This window comes from Hippocampus zosterae, chromosome 6 (assembly GCF_025434085.1).
Source record: "Hippocampus zosterae strain Florida chromosome 6, ASM2543408v3, whole genome shotgun sequence".
NCBI classification, from domain to species: Eukaryota; Metazoa; Chordata; class Actinopteri; order Syngnathiformes; family Syngnathidae; genus Hippocampus; species Hippocampus zosterae.
The window spans coordinates 847,162-866,621 of record NC_067456.1 but is presented as its reverse complement, the minus strand read 5'-3'; the positions used below and the strand labels follow the sequence as shown (position 1 = coordinate 866,621).

The following is a 19,460-nucleotide window of genomic DNA, read 5'->3' as shown; positions in this document are numbered from 1 at the left end:
TGAAACTCTGGAACTCACTCCCACCCGACATCCGAAATATTGATTCTCTTCCCACATTCAAATCCCATGTCAAAACCTACCTCCTTAAAATCGCATACTCAGTTTAAATTAATCTCTTCATCAAAAACATTCAAGCAAACGTTCAATCTTTATTGCGTTCTAAATGCTTTTCATTTTATGTCAGAAGCGGAAAGAAGACTTTAAAAGTATCGATTCAGGTTTTAAGACAGAAGAGTCGGACCATCTTTCATACGATAAAAATGGGCCGATTGTCCAGCTGGTTCTTTATTTTTAATAAAAACCCAATTCCGGGTACTTTTTTTCAGGCAGTCCTCAATAGCGCCGCAGAGTGGCAGCCTAGCTTCACCACGGACACTCCGCTGCCGTAAAACCAACAAAGAAGAGAAAAGGGCGGAAGTAGCGCTGCCTTGAAAACAACGAGACAGCGATCGGATAAAATCCGAGTGGAAAACTCATCTAAAAGTGCAAGTAGTCGGTACGGCTGCGGCTAAGAAGATGGTCTGAGCGTTTCGGAGGACAATGGCGCTGTACGAGGAGAAGAAGCGACAACGAAAACAATTGGAAGCTGCTGGCGACAATGTCCAAGGTCTGTCCACATCGACATCATGCTGAATGTTACACTAGCAGCTCATCTCGTGCCCTCCATTTCCCCCCCTTACATTCTCTGTCAAGCCTTTCTGTCTGTACCGTGACTTTATTAACAACATTATCCACATCAGAAAGCTGACGGAGTTAAACGGCAAGATGCGCCAAAGTGTTTTCGGGGCGTCGGGTGCGTCCTTGGAATGTTTGATCGAAATGATCAAACATAATAAATTAATTTGGTCTCGATGTTGGTTGGCTGTAAGGGTGAACAAAGACTCACTTTTAGAAAACATGCACATTCTGCGAGTAATTCCTATCGTTATTGTTGTTAGTGCTAAGGGACAAATAAGACGTTCTTTTATTATGAACATCATTTTTTAATTAATCAGTTAATTAATTATCAGTTTTCAGGATTGTTTTTTCTAACAAACATCATAATCGGCTTTAAAAAAAAATCACACAATGGCAAAGTGTTGTTTGCATGGCAGTAATGGAACAACGGACTTGTTTGTGTCCTGCAGACGTCCGGCAGCTGATTGTTCATCAGGAAGAGCTTCCCCCTCAGCTCCAATGGGGCAGCTCCATTTTCAAGCAAGAGGAGCCGCAGTTTCTCCGCATTAAAAACGAAGACGAAGCGCCGAGGCCCCGCCGCATCAAAGAAGAACGAGAGGATCGACAGTCCTTTCGTGTGAAAGAGGAAGCGAAGGATCCGCTGCCCATCCACGTTAAGGAGGAAGAAGAGGCGGTCCGCATCAGCAAGTTGCCAACGACCGGCGTCTCTGTGGACCAAGCGCCCGAGTGGTCACGGCTGCATCGTCACGGCGGGCCCGGACACCCCCGCGGGGGGTCGTCCCCGGAAAAGCTGCTCGCCCCTCTGTCGGACAGCGACGACCCGGAGGAACCTCTCGGGAGCGACGCGGACCGCCGAGCTGATGGCAAGCGGTCGAAAACGTCGCCAGCGTGTAAAAAACGAGTTTCCTGCTCGGTCTGCGGCAAAGTTTTTGCTCAGCAGCATTTGTACAGGCACATGAGAACGCACACCGGAGAGAAACCCTTCGGTTGCTCATTTTGCGGTAAAACCTTCTCGACAAAAGACCGAGTGGAATCGCACACAAGAATACACACCGGGGAGAACCCTTTCACGTGCTCGGTTTGCGCAAAGACCTTCATCCAAAAGGCCAACATGATCCGGCACATGAGAACGCACACGGGGGAAAAACCATTCAGTTGCTCGACGTGCGGCCGAGCCTTCGCTCTGAAGGAGCACGTGGATTCCCACATGAGAGTGCACACGAGGGAAAAGCCCTTCTGTTGCTCCGTTTGCGGCCAAACGTTCACCTTGAAAAAGAACCTGGCGCCGCACATGAGACTGCACGCCGGAGGAAAACCCTTTGGCTGCTCTACCTGCGGTAAGACCTACTCGCGCAAAGACTATTTGGAAACGCACGTGAAAACGCATTCGGGAGAGAAACCCTTCTGCTGCTCGGTCTGCGGTAAACGCTTCAGCCTGAAGCGAAACGTGGTGCCGCACATGAGGATCCACACGGGAGAAAAGCCCTTTCCTTGCCCCATTTGTGGCAAAAGATTCACTCTCAAGCAAACCATGGAGTTGCACGTGACGATCCACGCCGGAGAAAAACCCTTCCGTTGCCCGTTGTGCGATAAAGCATTTGCCGACAAGTCCACCATGAAATCGCACACGAGGACCCACGCGGGAATTCCAACCCGTTAAGTTGCTCCGTTTGTTTGGGGGAACATTTGACACGAATCGTCTGCAAGCTTCCGAAGCAAAAAGGGTTCACGGAAACGAACCGACTCGCTCCAAACTGGAAAAAAAGAACACATGAGAATGCTTTAAAAGAAAAACAAATCGAAGACTTAAATTTCTATCATTGGAGCAAAAATATCCATGGTTTTGTTCTCTGTCAATGAATTTATTGATAAAAATAAAGAGTACAAGACCAGTGTCATCAAAGTTCAGATGCACTAGATAGAAATGTCAGGAGGCAACAAGTCATTTGTGAAACTATTAAAAAAAGGGAGTGAAGGGGAGCTTTATTGTGGGCATAAAGATTGCGTACCCCGTCATTCAAATGCCATTTTTTGTCATATCCGGTGCAAAGACGAGACCAAAGACGAACCATTTCAAAACAGGTTCCGCTTTTAATGAAACATCCAACCTGGGCAATTCTTGAGGTGTCCTCAATACCGCCACAAGATGGCGGCGGTGCATCCCAATAACCGTCGAAGAAGAAAAAGGCGGAAGTCGGCGTTGCTTCAAGACGTCGACCGGGGACGTCTTGATGAGGGAGGTGGGTATGAAGGGGACAAAAAACACGAACAAATTGAAATAGGGAGTGACTAAGAACACATTCTGACCGTTCAGCGGAGCAATGGCGTCGCGCGAGGAGAACGAGCGACCACAAGAGCAACTGCGAGGTGCTGCCAAGAATCACATCGAGTTGTCCGGCCGAGGTCTGTCCAAATGTTTCATTCGTGTTCTCCATGTCATGTTTTTGGATATTGATAGTAAAATAACAGCAACACAATTAGAGAGAGTTTTGCACGTGTCCGAGATTCGATTCGGGGCTCGGAGGATTCCTCTTGTGGGTTTCCTCCGAGTTCTCCGGTGCCCTCCCACGTTCCAAAAAAAAACGCGCACGGATAATTGGACACTAAATTGTCCCCAAATTGTCCCCAGGTGTGATTGTGGGTGCGAAGGGTTGTTTGTCGTTTTTCTTTTATGTCAAAAAAATGTGTGTGTGTGGGGGGGGGGGGGGGGGGTTTATTCAGGCTGGATTTATTTTTTTAGTGCAGACTCAGTCAAATTAGCTGTTTAAAAGCAATGCAGAGTAAAAATTGTGATAAGTAAGATTGGATGGGATAAATTGTGCTCATTTCTTTTACTTGGAAAATACTCCCCCCCCACCACCTCTTTCGAGAGGCATTCACTGTGGCCGCCCCAAAAAGTGTATCACGATTGAAGTTGTTCATATCAGTTGATATTTATTCATGACTTTACTTAACGAGTCACAGTAAGGTCTGAATTTAGGTCATTTTATTTCCAAACACAATGTTTGACTTCTGAGATTGGCCGGCAACCATTTCAGGGTGCGCCCCCGCCTGCTGCCCGAAGTCGGCTGGGAATAAGAGGTCAGCGCGACAATGAAATCGACAAACCGGTCAATGCAAAGATTAATGAACGCCTTTCGAAACAAAACTTTGCTAAGACAGACGCCCGAAGAAACGTGAGGTCGGCAGAGGAGCCGCAACAACCAAACGATCTCGTTGCCCGTCCGGTCAGTGTTGCTGAATGTGTGGCGGGCTTTGGGGTGGTCTTATTGCCTTGCTTATGCCCCGCAGACATCCAGCAGCTGATTGTCCTTCGGGGAAAGGTGGCCCCCAGCTCCACTTTCCCTCGTGAGGGTCCACAGCCGCGTCACATCAATGAGGATGAAAAAGATTCGCCGCCCCTTCACTCTCAAGAGGAAGAAACCGATGCACGGCCAATTTATGGTGAAGACGAAGAGGAGGAGCCATGGCCCCCGGGCATTAAAGAGGAAGACGAGGAGTTGGATGTCGGCACGCTGGCGCCGACCGGCGTCCGCGTGAAGGTCGAAGGCGAGCCAGCCGAACGGACGCGGCGTCATCATCGCGGCGGGGCGGGACAGTCACCGGACAAGCTCTCGGCACCGCTGTCGGACAGCGACGACGCGGAGAGCGACGCCGACTCTGAAGGTGACGACCAACAGTGGAGGCGCGGCAAGAACCGCGAGGCGACTTCACGAGTGCCTCCCGAAAATTTGACCTGCTCAGTTTGCGGTGACCCCTTCGGCGAACGGTCAACACTGGCTCGCCACTTGAGGACGCACAGGAAGGAAAAGCTCCTCCGCTGCCCTTTGTGCGGCAAAAGGTTCTCTCACAAGACTCAAGTGGTACAACACATGAGAGTCCACACGGGAGAAAAGCCTTTCTGTTGCTCCGTTTGCGGCAAAACCTTCTCGAATCAGTCCAACATGGTGAAACACATGAGAACGCACACGGGGGAAAAACCCTACGGTTGCCCGGTGTGCCAGAAGAAATTCTCCCAGACGTCGCACATGGTCACCCACATGAAAATCCACACGGGGGAAAGACCTTTCGGCTGCTCCGCCTGCGGGAAAAGATTCGCCCTGAAGCGAAACATGGCAGCGCACGTGAGAACGCACACGGGAGAGAAACCTTTCGGTTGTTCCGTATGCGGGCAAGCCTTCTCGCAGAAGCGACAACTGGGGCGACACATGAGCGCGCACACGGGGGAGAGCCCCTTCGCCTGCTCCGTTTGCGGGAAGACCTTCACCCAAAAGCAAAATCTGGTCTCGCACACGAGAACGCACACGGGAGAGAAACCTTTCTGTTGCCCCATTTGCGGGAAAACCTTCTCAAATAAATCCAACATGTCCAAACACACGAGAACGCACACAGGGGAGAAACCCTTTCGCTGCTCACTGTGCGGCAAAACATTCTCCCAAACGTCGCACATGGCAACGCACATGAAAATGCACACGGGGGAAAAGCCTTTCTCTTGCTCGGTTTGCGAGAAGAGATTCGCGCTGAAGCGAAGCATGGTCGCGCACCAGAGAACGCACACGGGCGAGAAACCCTTCCGGTGCTTAATTTGCGGCAAAGCATTCTCTCAAAAGCGGCAACTCGCACCGCATATGAAAACGCACACGGGGGAAAAACCCTTTTGTTGCTCGTTCTGCGACAAAACATTCTCCCAAAAGTCGCACATGGCGTCACATGTGAAAATACATACTGGGGAAAGACCGCACAGCTGCCTGATGTGCGGTCAAACATTTATTCAGAAGCGCAGTCTGGTGCTCCACACAAGAACGCACACCGGAGAGAAACCCTACGGTTGCTCGTTGTGCACCAAGACGTTCTCTCACAAGTCATGCGTGGCGTCGCACATGAGGATACACACGGGGGAAAAACCCTTCCGTTGCTCATCGTGCGACCAATCTTTCATTCAGAAACACAGTCTGACGTCACACATGAGGACACACACTGGGGAAAAACCATTTAGCTGCTCCACTTGTGGGAAGGCATTCTCCCAAAGGCCACACCTGGTATCACACATGAGAACACACACGGGAGAAAAACCCTTTTGCTGCTCACTTTGTGGTAAAAGATTTTCCCATAGGTCCAACATGGTCAAACACATGAGGACGCACACAGGAGTAAAAAGCTCGCTGGAAATTGGCGCTCACGGAACAGGTTTGACTGTACACAAACAACTGAAGATGAATGTTTAGGGGGGAAAATCAAACAACAAAAATAAAAGGGGAGTCCCCGAGATGTCGCTGAATTGGAAACATTGTCTTCACTTGCTGAATGATATTATTCTCAAGATCTGCAAAAGTTCGATTTAGTTGTGCAATACGGTGATTTTCCGACCGTGCTACGCAGGCTCCCTCTAGTGGTAGATGAATGGAATCACTGAATTCAGTAACAACAAAATGTGCTGAAAATATTAGAATGAAGCTTTTAGCAATGCAAGCCTGTTTAATTTTTTTTTCATCCGGTAAGTGCATTTTTTTTTACTTATGTACATTTTTTTCCTCTGTGAAATAAAATATCTTTCCGCATCAGCATTTAATCATCACAGATTTTCGTTTTTTTGGGGAGGGATATAATAGTCATTTGATTTTTATGAGCAGTACATATGTTCATTGAATTGTTTAAATCTTAAATCATCCCCATTTGTAAATCCACCGTGCAACTTTTTAAATGTCCTCTTCTCGTGTATTATCTTTTAACCAACACAAGCAACAAATTAATCCGTAATCCACTAAATAATGTCAGATTTCTGTTCATGTCTTGGAAATTAAAATTGTAAACTGAATTGATATGAAAATGAAAATGTTACTTATCTGCATCAACTGAAGTTGTCTGAAACTCATTAGACAACAGGAGTGATTTTTTTTTCATGGAATAACTCGAAAATAGATCAAATTTCGCCCCATGCCATCGATGCCAAGAGTTAAAGTTCCCGCCGTCTTTCGGCAGTCATTTGTCATAAATTGAGCAAAGATGTCGCATCATTGCCAAGACAGTTGAAAACAGATTGCGCGTACTTACTCGTAAATACAATTGAAAAGTAAATTAATATATCGTCTAAAACAATTCACTTCTTTGCTTTTTGGGAATGTGGATTTTTATTTATTTGAAAGTAGCATACAACGTACACGAAATTAACGAGACAGCAAGGAAAAGAGACAAACGAAACCAAATGTGCAAATTGAAACGTCTTGGTAGTTTTATTTCAAATCCAAAGAGGATTATGTGAGGAACCCCCCCCCCCCCCCCCACACACACACACACACATTTCTACAAACTCTCGCGATTTACCAAACAATATCCGCAAGATGGCGGCCTTGCGTTCCAGCAGAACGCGGAAGTTGCGGTAATTTTGACTTTTGTCCTGCGCGAGTGTCCGTAGAACAACACGGAAGTGGAAGCGGAAAAGCATTCCACCATCACGTTCACATAAATTATGTCGCGTTTATCTCGTAGTGGCGTTGTCACTCAACCGCATAGCTTTCATATTATAAGGCAAAATGACAATGTAGAATTTAAACGAATTACCTTTGCGCTCGGCGTTGTAGTTATGTTGTTTTAAGGGAGCCTCGTTGTTAGCTAGCTGGCTATTCCAGCTGGGTGGCTAACGAACGAGAAACCGTCCAAAATCGGTTGATTATTTTTACTGAATAAAATGGTTAAAAACATGTTCCGTACCGGTTTCCTGGTTCGGGCCTCACACACCGTGTTGACCTGGGTTATAACGCTGATTCTGTTCGTGCACAACACCGGTAAGTATTTTTTTAATGCGGTGAAGTTACTGAGCAACATATTATGACACAGGAGGGATGGGACTATTTCACCTGCGGTCACCAAGTGTCATTTTATGAACACGAAACGCCTATTTGAGAGCGGAACTCCCCGTGGTCAGTTTGGACGTTTGGGTAAGCAAATGGAGCGCACCTTGGCAAGAAACTAGTAATTCGCCCTCATCGGTTGTCGAAAAGGTGCGCCCGATTTGCTCACCCAGCCGCCCAGGAACGATGTACACTTTCGTCCTTTGTATTTCGGGCGCACGTGCCGCCTCCTTCATGGACACAAATTTATTGTCCCCTCACCCGAACCTCCTACACGTCATGCCTGATGCTCAATTTAATAAATAACTATTGACAACTATAGCAAATGATGTTTTGTGTTTGTGCGTAGATTTGCGCCAGTGCGAAGAGCGCGGCGAACTGACGGTTCCTGTGCTGTTCTTCCTGCTGGTGGTACTGTCGGTGCTGCTGTACTTTGCCGTTTCTCTCATGGACCCGGGCTTCGTCCTCACGGACACTGTCAAGGTGACCTCACGGCGCCATCGTAACATTAACTTCTGAACACACACTCACACACATACACAACTTCCATGCGTCGTCTTATCCTCACAATTGATGCACACAACGTCACAACTTAATTGGAACGAAGATTGCAATTTACATTTGTCATTCGTTTGCAGCCTTCAGATCTGGAAACCGAGTCCATGATGCCTCAGTCTTCCACTTGCCGTTTGCGGCGTTGCGGCTTCTGCTTACTGCAGGTAACAAACGTGGCCACTGTGCCCGTGTTTTGGACGTTTTAAATAGACGCTCTCTGTGAATTTGGGGGAAATAATAAGCTGCTCACAACAGCTTGCTGACATTTTATAGCACAGTGTTAAACCGCTTTGAGAAAAATACGGAAATTCACTCGAATGCTCGTGTGCTCCTATGAGAGTGGGTGTGCGTCTCCCATTCATTCCTAACGCTAGCAGAACTGCCGCACCATGTCCCCAGTCGGGGGGCCCTGTTGTGTACGCACCATCGGGTTTTTGTGCTCCCCGAATAACCCAATGGCACATTTGAGAAATACTCTTTAAGTTTCCAAACGACCGGAGTGAACCAGTGTCGGCCCGGAGGGCATTTCTGAACACGCCTGAATTGGCCTCATGGAGCTTGATATGATTTTAATTTTATTATTTTTGTTGGTCTCTCGGGAAGAAATGAAATATGAGTTCAATTCGTTCTGAGACCACGGCGAGAACTCAAAACATCTCCAACCATCCTTCCCTATGTCAATGAATGATGCTACAACACAACGCATTGTGCTCCTCCTCATGGTTTTGCCCTACTTGGCCACCAGGGGGCATCCAAACGCATTCACGCGGACACTCTCACTGACTTTATAAGATTTATTTTATCTTCATAGCTTTTGTACGATCTGCCTATGAGTATTGTTATATTCTTGGTCCAACGGTGTCTGCAACAATCGATGCTAACGGTTAGCATTGTTTGTTAGCATAAAGTAAGTCCACCTACTGACGTCATTTAAAAAAAAAAATGTCGTTTCACTTCCTGTGTTTTGTGAGCAGCAGCCAATGAGAGCCAAGCACTGTCCGACATGCTCTCGTTGCGTGCGTCGCTTCGACCACCACTGCCCGTGGATCGAGAACTGTGTGGGGGAGCGCAACCACCGCTGGTTCGTCCTCTACCTGATGGTGCAGCTGCTGACCCTGCTCTGGGCGCTACGGGTCGCTCTGTACGTCGCTCTCTCTTTCTCACACACACACACACACACACACATCCATCGATTAATCGAAAAGAAAAATAATCAACAGACTAATCGATTCTGACCAGTGCATTTGGGGCTGTTCCAGGTCTGGCATTTCTCCCGGCGCCACTTGGGAGTCGTGGTTGCGCGCCAACGGCTTCCTGTTGGCGGCGCTGTGCGTGGTGGGCGTTTTCTCGGCGGTGGTGGCGGCGCTGCTGGGCTGCCACATCTACCTGGTCGCCATCAACTGCACCACTTGGGAGTTCATGTCCCGCCACCGCATCGCCTACCTCAGGGAGTGCGGCGATGACGACAGCCCCTTCGACCGCGGCGTCCTCTGCAACCTGTGGGACTTCTTCTGCGTGTGCGGCGCCGTGGCCTGGGAGCAGGTCTACCACCGGAACTTGCAGAATCCCGTCTGAGCGCCCTCCACTCCGCATGCCAGACTTCAGGACTCAAAAGACGATATTTTTTTGTTTGTTTTTAAACTCGGTGTGGATGTTTGACGACCTGAACCCAGCAGATCAATCGGATAGGAAGTAGATGGACCAAACAGGAAGTAGAGGACCCCAGCAGGAAGTAGATCAGATGGCGTAAGAGTTGTTTCATCTTGTTACCTGGACCGTGCACAGATTCTGGACCAACTGAAGCCACCCGTTCAATCAGACGGGAAGTAGATTGACCGAACCAGACAGGAAGTAGAGGAACCAGACAGGAAGTACGCAGGAAGCAGATCAGGGCAAGCTGGATGGACTTGGTTCACCCGTGGTTACTTTGAACAGATTTTTAAACCCAACGCGGATTTTTTTGACTAAGTGGAAAAGCCAGCGGTTGAATTGGACAGGAAGTAGATGGCCCAAACAGGAAGTAGAGGAACCAGACAGGAAGTAAGCAGGAAGCAGATCAGGGCAAGCTGGATGGACATGGTTCACCCGTGGTTACTTTGAACCGATTTTTAAACCCAACGTGGATTTTTTTGACTAAGTGGAAAAGCCAGCGGTTGAATTGGCCAGGAAGTAGATGGCCCAAACAGGAAGTAGAGGAACCAGACAGGAAGTACGCAGAAAGCAGATCAGGGCAAGCTGGATGGACTTGGTTCACCCGTGTTACTTTGAACAGATTTTTAAACCCAATGCGGATTTTTTTGACTAAGTGGAAAAGCCAGCGGTTGAATTGGCCAGGAAGTAGATGGCCCAAACAGGAAGTAGAGGAACCAGACAGGAAGTATGCAGGAAGCAGATCAGGGGAAGCTGGATGGACTTGGTTCACTCGTGGTGACTTTGAACAGATTTTTAAACCCAACGCGGATTTTTTTGACTACGTGGAAAAGCCAGCGGTTGAATTGGACAGGAAGTAGATGGCCCAAACAGGAAGTTGACCAGGCAAGCGGGAAGCAGCTCGTCCCAGCAGCAAGCTAATTAGCCGGGCAAAGTAGAAGAACCAGATCAAGCCGTCATGATTCAAGCTAATCGGAGAGGAAGTCCATCCGGCAGACGGCAAGTCGGAAAGCAAATTGGCTCGACATCCCAACGGCGCCCGACAACGAGCAGCTTGAACCAAACGGGAAGCAGACGGAACAAGACGGGATGCCCGTTCTTCAACCGACAGAAACTTGTGAGCGTCCATTTGCGTCTTTTGAGGACGAGGCACATCAAAACAAAGTGCCGTCTGCGTCGCTGTTGATGTACATTCATTTATTCAGACGTATCGCGTTCAAAGCGGCCAATAACAGTCCGGGTTGCTTCTCGAGCATACGATCAACAACGTTTGACACAGTTCGGCACGTGTGCCGTGTAGCGGAAGGAATAAACGACTTTCTCGTTTGCAGCCTGGAATTACAATTATGGCTCTCTTAGCATTTCTATGGCTTCATTAATTGCTATTTTCCAAGGACGCCACAACAGGCGGCGAGCGGGCGGCGGGCGATCGCACGTGCGGCGGTGGGCGTAGCCCGTCGCAGTAAAGCCGATCGGGAAGACGGGCGGCGATGGGGGCGGGAAACGGCTCGGTCGCTCTCCGGCGAATAAGGCTCAGCCGTGCAGGGCGCAGAAGTCAAAGTCGGCGAAGGCCTCCTGCTGCTGGGCCGAGAGCCCGCCGGGCGTGGTGGGCGGAGAGAGGACGGGCTGAAGGCGCGTGAAGTCGCTGTCAAAGTTGCTGACGTCCGCCGGCGTCTTCAGGGACGGCAGGAAGGGCGGCGACGCTTGCTTGGACAGGAGGGCGGCCCAGTCCACCTCCTGGAAGTCAGCAACGGTCAGCTGGTGATGACGCGCTGTAGTTTGCATGCCAGGCCACTAGTTGGCGACATCACTAGTCGAGGGAGCTGGATTATGTGCTCTGGGTTGGAATGTTTTTTTTTTTTTTTGGTATTGCTTTAGCATGCGAATGACGTCATGCTTGGTTATCTTTAGCATGTGATTTTTATTTAAAACAAAAAAATACTTGTACCTCAAAGAATGTCTCTCCTTTCAACTCGCTAGCATCTCTCTCTCCGGCGCCGAGCCTCTTCCGCGGGTTCTTTTTTAGCAGCTACAACACACACACACACACACACACACACACACACACAGCTTGATGGTCAGGCAGGTCCGACTTGGACGCACTCTTATGACGTTTACCTTCTGGATTATCGCCACGGCATCCGGCGGAAGCCACGGCGGATAGGTCACGTCGTCGTTGACGATGCTGTCGAACACTTCCTCCTCGTCCTCACCTAGAAATGGCGACTGGCATGCAGGTAAAAAAAAAAAAAGTGAAACTCGCCTCAATGTGTCCGTTTTTTTGTTTTGTTTCAAGCATATTATGGCAACTGCGCATTAAGAGCGTCGTAACGGTGACATATCTCCAAAGTTTGGGTCCTCGAAAACCGACCTCGCCCACCAGCATCTCGTAGATGAGCACGCCCATCCCCCACCAGTCGACGGCCCGCGTGTAATCGTCGTCCGTCAGAACTTCGGGCGCCAAGAATTCGGGCGTTCCGCAGAATGTGGACGTGCGATCCCCGTGACCGATGCCTGAAAATAAAAAAACAGAAAAAAATTTAAAATCAGATCGAAAGGAATGAGGGGCCGAAGCTGAAGCTTTTCCCGCCTTCTTTGCAAAGTCCAAAGTCGGTCATCTTGACAAAGCCGTCGGCGTCCAGCAGCAGGTTGTCCAGCTTCAGGTCTCTGCGTGCACATGACGCACACGCTTGGTCGGGAGGGTGTGTGTGGGGGGGGGGGGGGGGGGGGGTAAAAGAATGGTCGCTGCTGCCTTACCGATAGACAATGCGGTGGGCGTGCAGGAACTCCAATGCCAGCAACACGCAGGCCGAGTAGAATCTGCGGGACGATCAAGTCAAGTGACGCAATCGTGTGATTTGAAAGTAAAATCGATCCAAGGTACAAGGAAAAAAAGTGCCAGGAAAGTCAACTTAAGTCCTTAACTTCCCCCCCCCAAAAAAAAATGTCAACCAAAACAAAAGTCACGTCATCGAATCAAAGTGAAAGTCAAATGAAAAGAAATCCAAATTCCAGAAAAGTAAAAGCAAAACAAAACAAAACAAAAGGTCAAAGTGAAGCAAAGATCCGCAAAATTGAAACAGAAAGCCAGAAAGTGAACAAAGCAGAAGCGCAAGCGAGAAAAATCAAAAGTCATGGAAAAGTAAAAAAAAAAATTAAAAAGTTGAACAAACATCTCATGTCCGGAATGCAAATTTGCACGAAGGTTCCTGAAAGTCGAGTCCAAGTAAGACGCCAGGAGAGTGCCGCGAAAAGTAGCCCCCACCGGGTCTGCTGCGGCGTGAAGGCTCGGTTGTGGATGTGGATCATGAGGTCCCCCCCGGGGAGGAAGTCCAGCAGGAAGCAGACGTGTTCTCGGGTCTGGAAGCAGGCGTGCAGCTGGACCAGGAAAGGATGCCGCCGCGTCCTGATCAGCTCCAGGATCCTCTTCTCGCACATCAGGCTGCAGGGGGCGCACGCGAGCGGCTCTCAAATCTGCGAAGCGCGGCCGGGCCCCCGACCCGCGAACGCCCCGCCCACCTGTCCACCTCGTCACGCGTGACCACTTCGCTTTTCTTCAGGGCCTTGACGGCGTACAGGCGGCCCGTGGCCTTCATCACGGCCAGCAGCACCTGAAGTGGAGTACCGTCGGGACCTTTGACCCGGCGTGACCTTTTCCGACGCCTACCTTGCCAAAGTGACCTCTGCCAAGCACGGAAACGTAGCGCAGATCCGACACGTGCAGGATTTGTGGGGGGGCTTCGGTGAAGAGTGTTTTTGCGTGTGGGTTCATCTGCAGGCTGTGCGTCGCAGGCGTGTACGAGTGGTCCTGACTTTCTTTTCTCCGGCCGGATGGCGACTGCACACACAAACAAGCGCGTGTCGTTTGAGCGAAACGTCAACGAGACAACGGACGGTGAACCGCCACTCATATTGGCAAAAATGGGAAAAGCTATCGGATCGATTAAATTCAGTGAAAATGTCGTGCGTCGCTCCCGTCTCGCGGCATCTCGCTGCCAAGGAACAACATTGGAGAGAGATGAGGAAGCTCGTTTTGACAAAACCAGAGCTTTGTTGCCCTCTAGTGGCATCGCGGTGTAAAGACACTTTGTCCAGAGCTTTGTTGCCCTCTAGTGGCATCGCGGTGTAAAAACACTTTGTTGGAATTGAGCCCAGCGCGCTTTGCCGCCTCGGGTGAATTGTCAACTTTAAATTTATTGTTGGAATTTTCCTCATCACGCAAGGCATGCATTTTTATTTTATTTTATTTTCTCTTTGATATTTAGGCTAATTGGGACCTGATGAGTGTAAAAACAAAGAATTATCTTTTTACTTGATGAAACGTCCTCGTAAGTGGACGCCAGGCTTTTATAGTCCAAAATTTAACGTTATAGTCTTGAAAACCAAAGACGTCATGTCCACACATGTGGACGCCTGGGACCTAAGAGTTTAAATTTGAACTAAGGGGCCTTCCCTTATTAGTTACATACATTTCCAAGTTGCTCACCGTCTGTTGCGGTGGAATCGTTTCCGAGGCGACATCAACGCGCTCGTCTTCATCGTCCTGCGTCGCCTCCTGGTGGCCAGGAGGACTTCTGCTCACCGGCGCCTCACTGCGCGCGTGATGCGGGGAGAGAGAGAGTGAGAGACGTCACGCACACACGCCGACTTCACGTGTGACGTCAGCACGCCTGTTGAAAGGAGGCCAGGGCGGACCTTGGCGGCCGCGGCGGTGACGTGCACGGCTGGTGGGCGGAGTCAGTGGAGTAACCAGGAAGCACACTCAGCATCAGGTGAGCCCACGTGGAAAAGTTCACGTTTAGCTGAGCCGCGCGCAGGAAGTTCTTACCTACACACGCACATACAATTATGTCTCTTATGTGTGTGTGTGTTTATACAAAAATATTTTTTTAATGGAACCCATCTTGTATGTCGCCATTTTGAAATGACATGCTTTGCGTGTATTTGTGCGTTGACCTCTCTCTTTGGTGAAGATGCATCGCTGGCGTTGCAGTTTGCGCTGTCGCTCCACCACCGTGTCCGCCAAGTCAAACTTGAAGCACAATCGATCAGCAACAACTTTTACAAACGTTTTGTGCTTTTAGAACATGGCGGCGCGGAGTTCGGAGGTTGGTCGCCACCATCGCGCTCGTCCCCCGATGAAAGCACGTGGCAATTTCCACACAGTCATCATCGGCTTCTGCGGCGGCCATGTTTTCCATTGCGGGGGATTTAGTTGGCTAAATTTGAGGTTCGAATCCCAAAAAGTTGCCGAAACGCGATCTGGAAATGCCAAGCGGATCCTCCAAAAGTCGCGCAGCTCCAAGCGTGACGTTACCTGAGCGTGAAGGAGGCCCCTGGGTTCCAGACGCCACACGTGGGAGGCGGCGTGGCCGTTGTCTCGGTCTCCTTGGTTCTGGTTCCGCTGGCCCACAAGCCGGTCCAGACGCAGGAAGCCGAGCGCGCACATTTGACCGCCGTCGCGGCAAAACACGTCAACCTCCAACTCGCGACACTGCGCCGTCAACACACAGTTGAAACGCTCGTGAATGAAGCATTTGCTTCGATGTCTTTTCTTTTTTTTTTTTGTTAAACAAAATCTAACGAGCACGTGGCCTCACCCGCTCCAGCGCCAGGCAGAAGGTTTGATCCCAGGTCAGGCGGCCCAGCGCCGCCCAGCGCGTGCGGCCCACCACTCTGCCGTCCAGCCTCAAGGTGGCGCTCGTCTCTGCGAGAAGAAGAGCGCATATGGTCGAAACATCTTCCATCTAATCTCAGGTGCTGGAAAAGGAAGAAATAAATATCAAACTAATTTATATTTAAAAATGGTCTCACCAGAAGTTGTGTCATCAGCTGGAGAACACAAATCTTCACATCCCAGCAATCTGACCTCTAACCTTCCTGGGGGGGAAAACAAACCAAAAAAAAAAAAAACAGGAAATGGAAGACCAAATGAGATCATATATGAAAAAAAAACAACTTATTGACATATTTCAAAGTAAAAACTTTGCTCCTCCTCATCACAGCTAGATAGAAACATGCTGTGCTCCTGATGAGGTGCCAGAAACAAGGATTTGTCCCCCCCCCCCCCCCCCGACCCCCGTTACATCATCAGCGGCTGGTAGCTGATTGGTCGGACAAGATTACACAACAGCGTCGACCTGTCATGGCGGATATACCGTCGAAAATGTGTCAAATTGTAACATTATTTATTGATTTGTATTTATTATATATGTATAATTATTATATTTGTGTGTTTTTATTTGACTTTTTCACAAATGTTTATATGGTATACATTTTTTTGTTTGTTTTTGCTATCCAATTTAGTTGTGTTGTTTTTCTTATTGAATATTTTTATCTTGAAAAAAGATGTGTTGAATATTGTGTTTATTATTTTATCATTTTATTGTTTCATATTTTTAGGTTGGGTTTTTAAAACGAGATACCGGATACAAGCGGCCGAAATGAGTTTTCTTCGCAGGGTGTCCGGGCTCTCCCTTAGAGATAAGGTGAGAAGCTCGGTCATCCGGGAGGGGCTCCGAGTCGAGCCGCTTCTCCTCCACATCGAGAGGAGCCAGATGAGGCGGCTTGGGCATCTGATTCGGATGCCTCCTGAGCGCCTCCCCGGTGAGAAGCTCGGTCATCTGGGAGGGGCTCCGAGTCGAGCCGCTTCTCCTCCACATCGAGAGGAGTCAGATGAGGCGGCTTGGGCATCTGATTCGGATGCCTCCTGAACGCCTCTCTGGTGAGGTGTTCCGGGCATGTCCCACCGGGAGGAGACCCCGAGGAAGACCCAGGACACGCTGGAGAGACTATGTCACCCAGCTTGCCTGGGAACGACTCGGGATCCCCCGGGGAGAGCTGGACGAAGTAGCTAGGGAGAGTGAAGTCTGGGCTTCCCTGCTAAAGCTGTTGCCCCTGCGACCCGGCCCCGGATACACGGTAGATGATGGATGGATGGATGGATGGATGGTTTTTAAAACATTTTTGACAAGTTTTCATGTTTGATCCAATATTTAACAGTAATGTTTTTTATTTTAATTTTTTTAATGCTGCAATGCGAGTTTCCACCTGTCAGCGAGGCCGCTCGGCCGGACAAGATGGCCGCCGAGCACCGACCCGGGTCCGAGCGGGCCTGGGCCCTCTTGTCATCCCTCAGACACGCCTCCACGGACGCCCGCAGGAGACGCAAACGCTGGGACGAATGGTCGCGGCGCTTCTCAGCCTGTCGTCGAAAAGACCACCGCCGGTGATGTGCCGCCATTGGCTGGAAAAAAACGAGCACCCGAATCATACCTCCGAGCGAGCCTCGCGCTCCGGCGACGACGCGCCGTCGTCCGTTTGCGCCAGCACGTCCTCGGCCAGCCGCAGGGCATCGTGCTCGCGTTGCGTGTAGTGATGCAGCTCAGCCAGGCGGACGTCCACTTGGGACGTTCCTGAAGGAGGAGCCACAAAGACGCGCTGCGCTTCAACGCGGCCCAACTGCACTCAAAGTCGGGCGACTGATGGACGACAACAGTATGAAAACAGGGGTGTGTAAACTTTTCCTCGCCTCCTCGAATAATTACATATAACGCACGCCATTAAGGGACAACTAGTTTTGAAATCAATTTCGCAAGTTGACCTGTTGGATTTGCTTACGTGGGCCATGTCAAATGAAGTCAGGGGCCACATCTGGCCCCCGGGCCTTGAGCTTGACACCAATGAGTTAGCCTGTAACTGGGATGCCAACAAACTAGCAGGATACTCTGCGAATATACGAACAAGCTAGTTGTTGACAATTTGTTTACAATGACGGTATTCTATCGTGCTAGTATGCTAACAGGCTAGTTCCCTAATAGTCATATGTAGGTATACAGAATATGTACCGTATACTTACATATACTGTATGTAATATCAGTAGCATCGGGCCGAAACCTTTTATGTCGGATTTTGGTCAATTTCACATGTTTTCACAAATCTATTCGATTGGGCGGTCCGCACGTGTGGGTGTGTGCAAGCTGACACAATGTTCGGGTTTGAAAAACCTGGAAGAGGTTCCAGCACCTGCCGCGAACCCTGTTCAGGAAATTGGATGGATGGATGAAATTGTTATGTTGTGGAACATTTTCATCCATATCGCGCAGCCCGACTCGGCACAATATGCTTAAAAAAAGGCGTTTATTTCATCTTTAGATTTTAGATTTAGATTTAGATTGACTTTTTGTAGTTGTCTCGGCCTCTTATTAAATATGAAATACTCTGTTCAAAATCAAATAACCCGAATTCAACTTTAATTCTCTGGGTCCTTATATTGTGATATACTTTCCAGTCACATCGCCCGACTGCAATCTTGAACATTTTATGGATCTAAATTGCCGTGTGCTCAGAGAAGTCTGTCACACAGTATTTCGAGGCGGACCTTGGTGCGTCGCGATGTTCGCTTCTTGGTCGTCTGGGCCGGTTCCGGCCTGCGCCACTTTGATGAGGTGCAGGCGGAGAAGCTTCATTTTGGAGCGGCTGTCCTGCAGCATCTGCTGAGCCGTGGAAAACATCCATGCGATCCTGTAGACCAGCCAGGTCAGGAGGTCACACCATGAAAGTTGTTTTGTCAAATCAGGTGTCGCCTTCAAGTACCGTCGGAAATCACAAATCCTATTTATTCACCCAATTATTTTTTTTTGTTTTGTTTATTGAACATAAAACAATTATTATGTTGTCTGCAAGTATCAGCTAACATTCTACCAGGCCAAGGGGGTATACAATTGTAAACTTCCTTTGACGACGAACCTTTTACTTTCATTTTATATCTAAGGCAGGCTTTGTGTCGCCTTCAGGGACAATTTGAATTGTTGTTTTTCTTCACACTCTACTTGTTTCATTACAAATACTGTACAAGTCTGGTGTTGCCTTTAGGGAAGGTCGTAGCTTTTCTCACACAAATGAATATCTTTCTATCTATCGATCGATCTATCTATTGTGTTGCCTTCGATGACAGTCTGAAATTCTAGCTTTTGTTTCGTTCCCTTGTCATCCTTCGATCAAGTGTTGTGTTGCCATGAGAGAGAGCGTCCCAAAACATGGTCGCACTCACACCACAGTCGTTGAGTTTGATTTTAACCCCTTGACCAATTCAGGCGTTGCCTTCAGGGACACTCTGAAATCTTAATTGCCCCCCACCCACCCCAAAAAAAAGGTATAATTTTATCTCGCCTTTGGGGACTTGCCTTTAAATAATCAATCTCTCTCTCTCTCACACACACACGGACATAAAATGTAATAAGATGGCTGTGAATACGGATAGCTTACCTCTCCGTGATGTTGTTGTCCCTCCAGTAGGACTAAGAAATATGTCCTCACCCACCGAGAGAACAGTCTTGCCTCGCCACCTTCACTCTCCTTGAGAGCCTCCTCCTCCTCCTCCTCCTCCTCCTCTTCCTCCTCAATCCCGTCTGCCTCCTCACGTCCCGCCGCATCCGCTTCCTGCTCCATCCGACAACGCTGCCACAGCTAATCTGCCCTCTTTGAGGACGAGGAAGAGGAGGAGGAGGAAGATGGAATATGGGACGGGAGTTCTGTCAGGTGCCAGCACTGATCTGGCCTTGGGCCGGGCCGCATGTTCACATGAGAAAAAGGCCAGAAAAACACAGGATCCCTCATCAGGAAGGCCTTCTAATGAAAACACAATTTAAGGAATTAAACCCCGGGCGGCACGGTGGACAACTGGTTAGCACATCGGCCTCGCAGTGCAGAGGTGTAGAGTTCGATTCC

The 19,460-nt window shown here is 49.1% G+C and overlaps 4 protein-coding genes across 5 annotated transcripts; 3 read left to right on the top strand and 1 right to left on the bottom strand.

Annotated features, from left to right (window-relative positions):
• Positions 1–388: 388 nt before the first annotated feature.
• On the top strand, positions 389–2,482 carry LOC127602700 (zinc finger protein OZF-like). Its single transcript, XM_052069021.1, has 2 exons — positions 389–607; positions 1,128–2,482. Exons 1-2 carry the CDS (start codon positions 541–543, stop codon positions 2,336–2,338), a joined length of 1,278 nt encoding a protein of 425 aa, XP_051924981.1. The 5' UTR covers positions 389–540; the 3' UTR covers positions 2,339–2,482.
• A 247-nt stretch (positions 2,483–2,729) lies between these two features.
• LOC127602657 (gastrula zinc finger protein XlCGF57.1-like) lies at positions 2,730–6,447 on the top strand. 2 transcript variants are annotated; one of them, XM_052068944.1, is made up of 2 exons: positions 2,730–3,045; positions 3,970–6,447. In XM_052068944.1, the coding sequence occupies exons 1-2, from the start codon at positions 3,000–3,002 to the stop codon at positions 5,901–5,903; spliced, it is 1,980 nt and encodes a 659-aa protein (XP_051924904.1). In that variant the 5' UTR covers positions 2,730–2,999; the 3' UTR covers positions 5,904–6,447. The 2 variants fall into 2 exon arrangements, with proteins under 2 accessions (XP_051924904.1, XP_051924903.1); XM_052068943.1 differs by having other exon boundaries at positions 2,730–3,081.
• Positions 6,448–7,063: 616 nt separating this feature from the next.
• On the top strand, positions 7,064–10,499 carry LOC127602749 (palmitoyltransferase ZDHHC12-B-like). Its single transcript, XM_052069089.1, has 5 exons — positions 7,064–7,460; positions 7,876–8,009; positions 8,165–8,245; positions 9,056–9,222; positions 9,341–10,499. The coding sequence occupies exons 1-5, from the start codon at positions 7,364–7,366 to the stop codon at positions 9,654–9,656; spliced, it is 795 nt and encodes a 264-aa protein (XP_051925049.1). The 5' UTR covers positions 7,064–7,363; the 3' UTR covers positions 9,657–10,499.
• Positions 10,500–10,906: 407 nt separating this feature from the next.
• On the bottom strand, positions 10,907–19,228 carry LOC127602650 (serine/threonine-protein kinase N2-like). The gene is made up of 19 exons (XM_052068934.1): positions 18,999–19,228; positions 18,112–18,254; positions 17,007–17,146; positions 16,782–16,935; positions 15,546–15,611; positions 15,332–15,438; positions 15,049–15,225; positions 14,688–14,763; positions 14,427–14,559; positions 14,218–14,323; positions 13,399–13,569; positions 13,251–13,342; positions 12,997–13,173; positions 12,489–12,551; positions 12,322–12,398; positions 12,103–12,245; positions 11,850–11,957; positions 11,680–11,760; positions 10,907–11,468 (listed from the first exon to the last, which is right to left on the bottom strand). The coding sequence occupies exons 2-19, from the start codon at positions 18,242–18,244 to the stop codon at positions 11,265–11,267; spliced, it is 2,208 nt and encodes a 735-aa protein (XP_051924894.1). The 5' UTR covers positions 18,245–18,254; positions 18,999–19,228; the 3' UTR covers positions 10,907–11,264.
• Between the last annotated feature and the right edge of the window lie 232 nt (positions 19,229–19,460).

Coding starts and splice junctions, on each gene's coding strand:
- LOC127602700 (XM_052069021.1), top strand. CDS start 541: ATGGCGCTGTACGAGGAGAAGAAGCGACAACGAAAACAATTGGAAGCT. Junction 608..1,127: donor TGCTGGCGACAATGTCCAAG/GTCTGTCCACAT, acceptor TGTGTCCTGCAG/ACGTCCGGCAGCTGATTGTT.
- LOC127602657 (XM_052068943.1), top strand. CDS start 3,000: ATGGCGTCGCGCGAGGAGAACGAGCGACCACAAGAGCAACTGCGAGGT. Junction 3,082..3,969: donor CATCGAGTTGTCCGGCCGAG/GTCTGTCCAAAT, acceptor TATGCCCCGCAG/ACATCCAGCAGCTGATTGTC.
- LOC127602749 (XM_052069089.1), top strand. CDS start 7,364: ATGGTTAAAAACATGTTCCGTACCGGTTTCCTGGTTCGGGCCTCACAC. Junction 7,461..7,875: donor TCTGTTCGTGCACAACACCG/GTAAGTATTTTT, acceptor GTTTGTGCGTAG/ATTTGCGCCAGTGCGAAGAG. Junction 8,246..9,055: donor GCGGCTTCTGCTTACTGCAG/GTAACAAACGTG, acceptor TTTTGTGAGCAG/CAGCCAATGAGAGCCAAGCA.
- LOC127602650 (XM_052068934.1), bottom strand. CDS start 18,244: ATGTTTTCCACGGCTCAGCAGATGCTGCAGGACAGCCGCTCCAAAATG. Junction 14,324..14,426: donor TCACCGCCGCGGCCGCCAAG/GTCCGCCCTGGC, acceptor TCACGCGCGCAG/TGAGGCGCCGGTGAGCAGAA. Junction 11,469..11,679: donor AAGGAGAGACATTCTTTGAG/GTACAAGTATTT, acceptor GCTGACTTCCAG/GAGGTGGACTGGGCCGCCCT.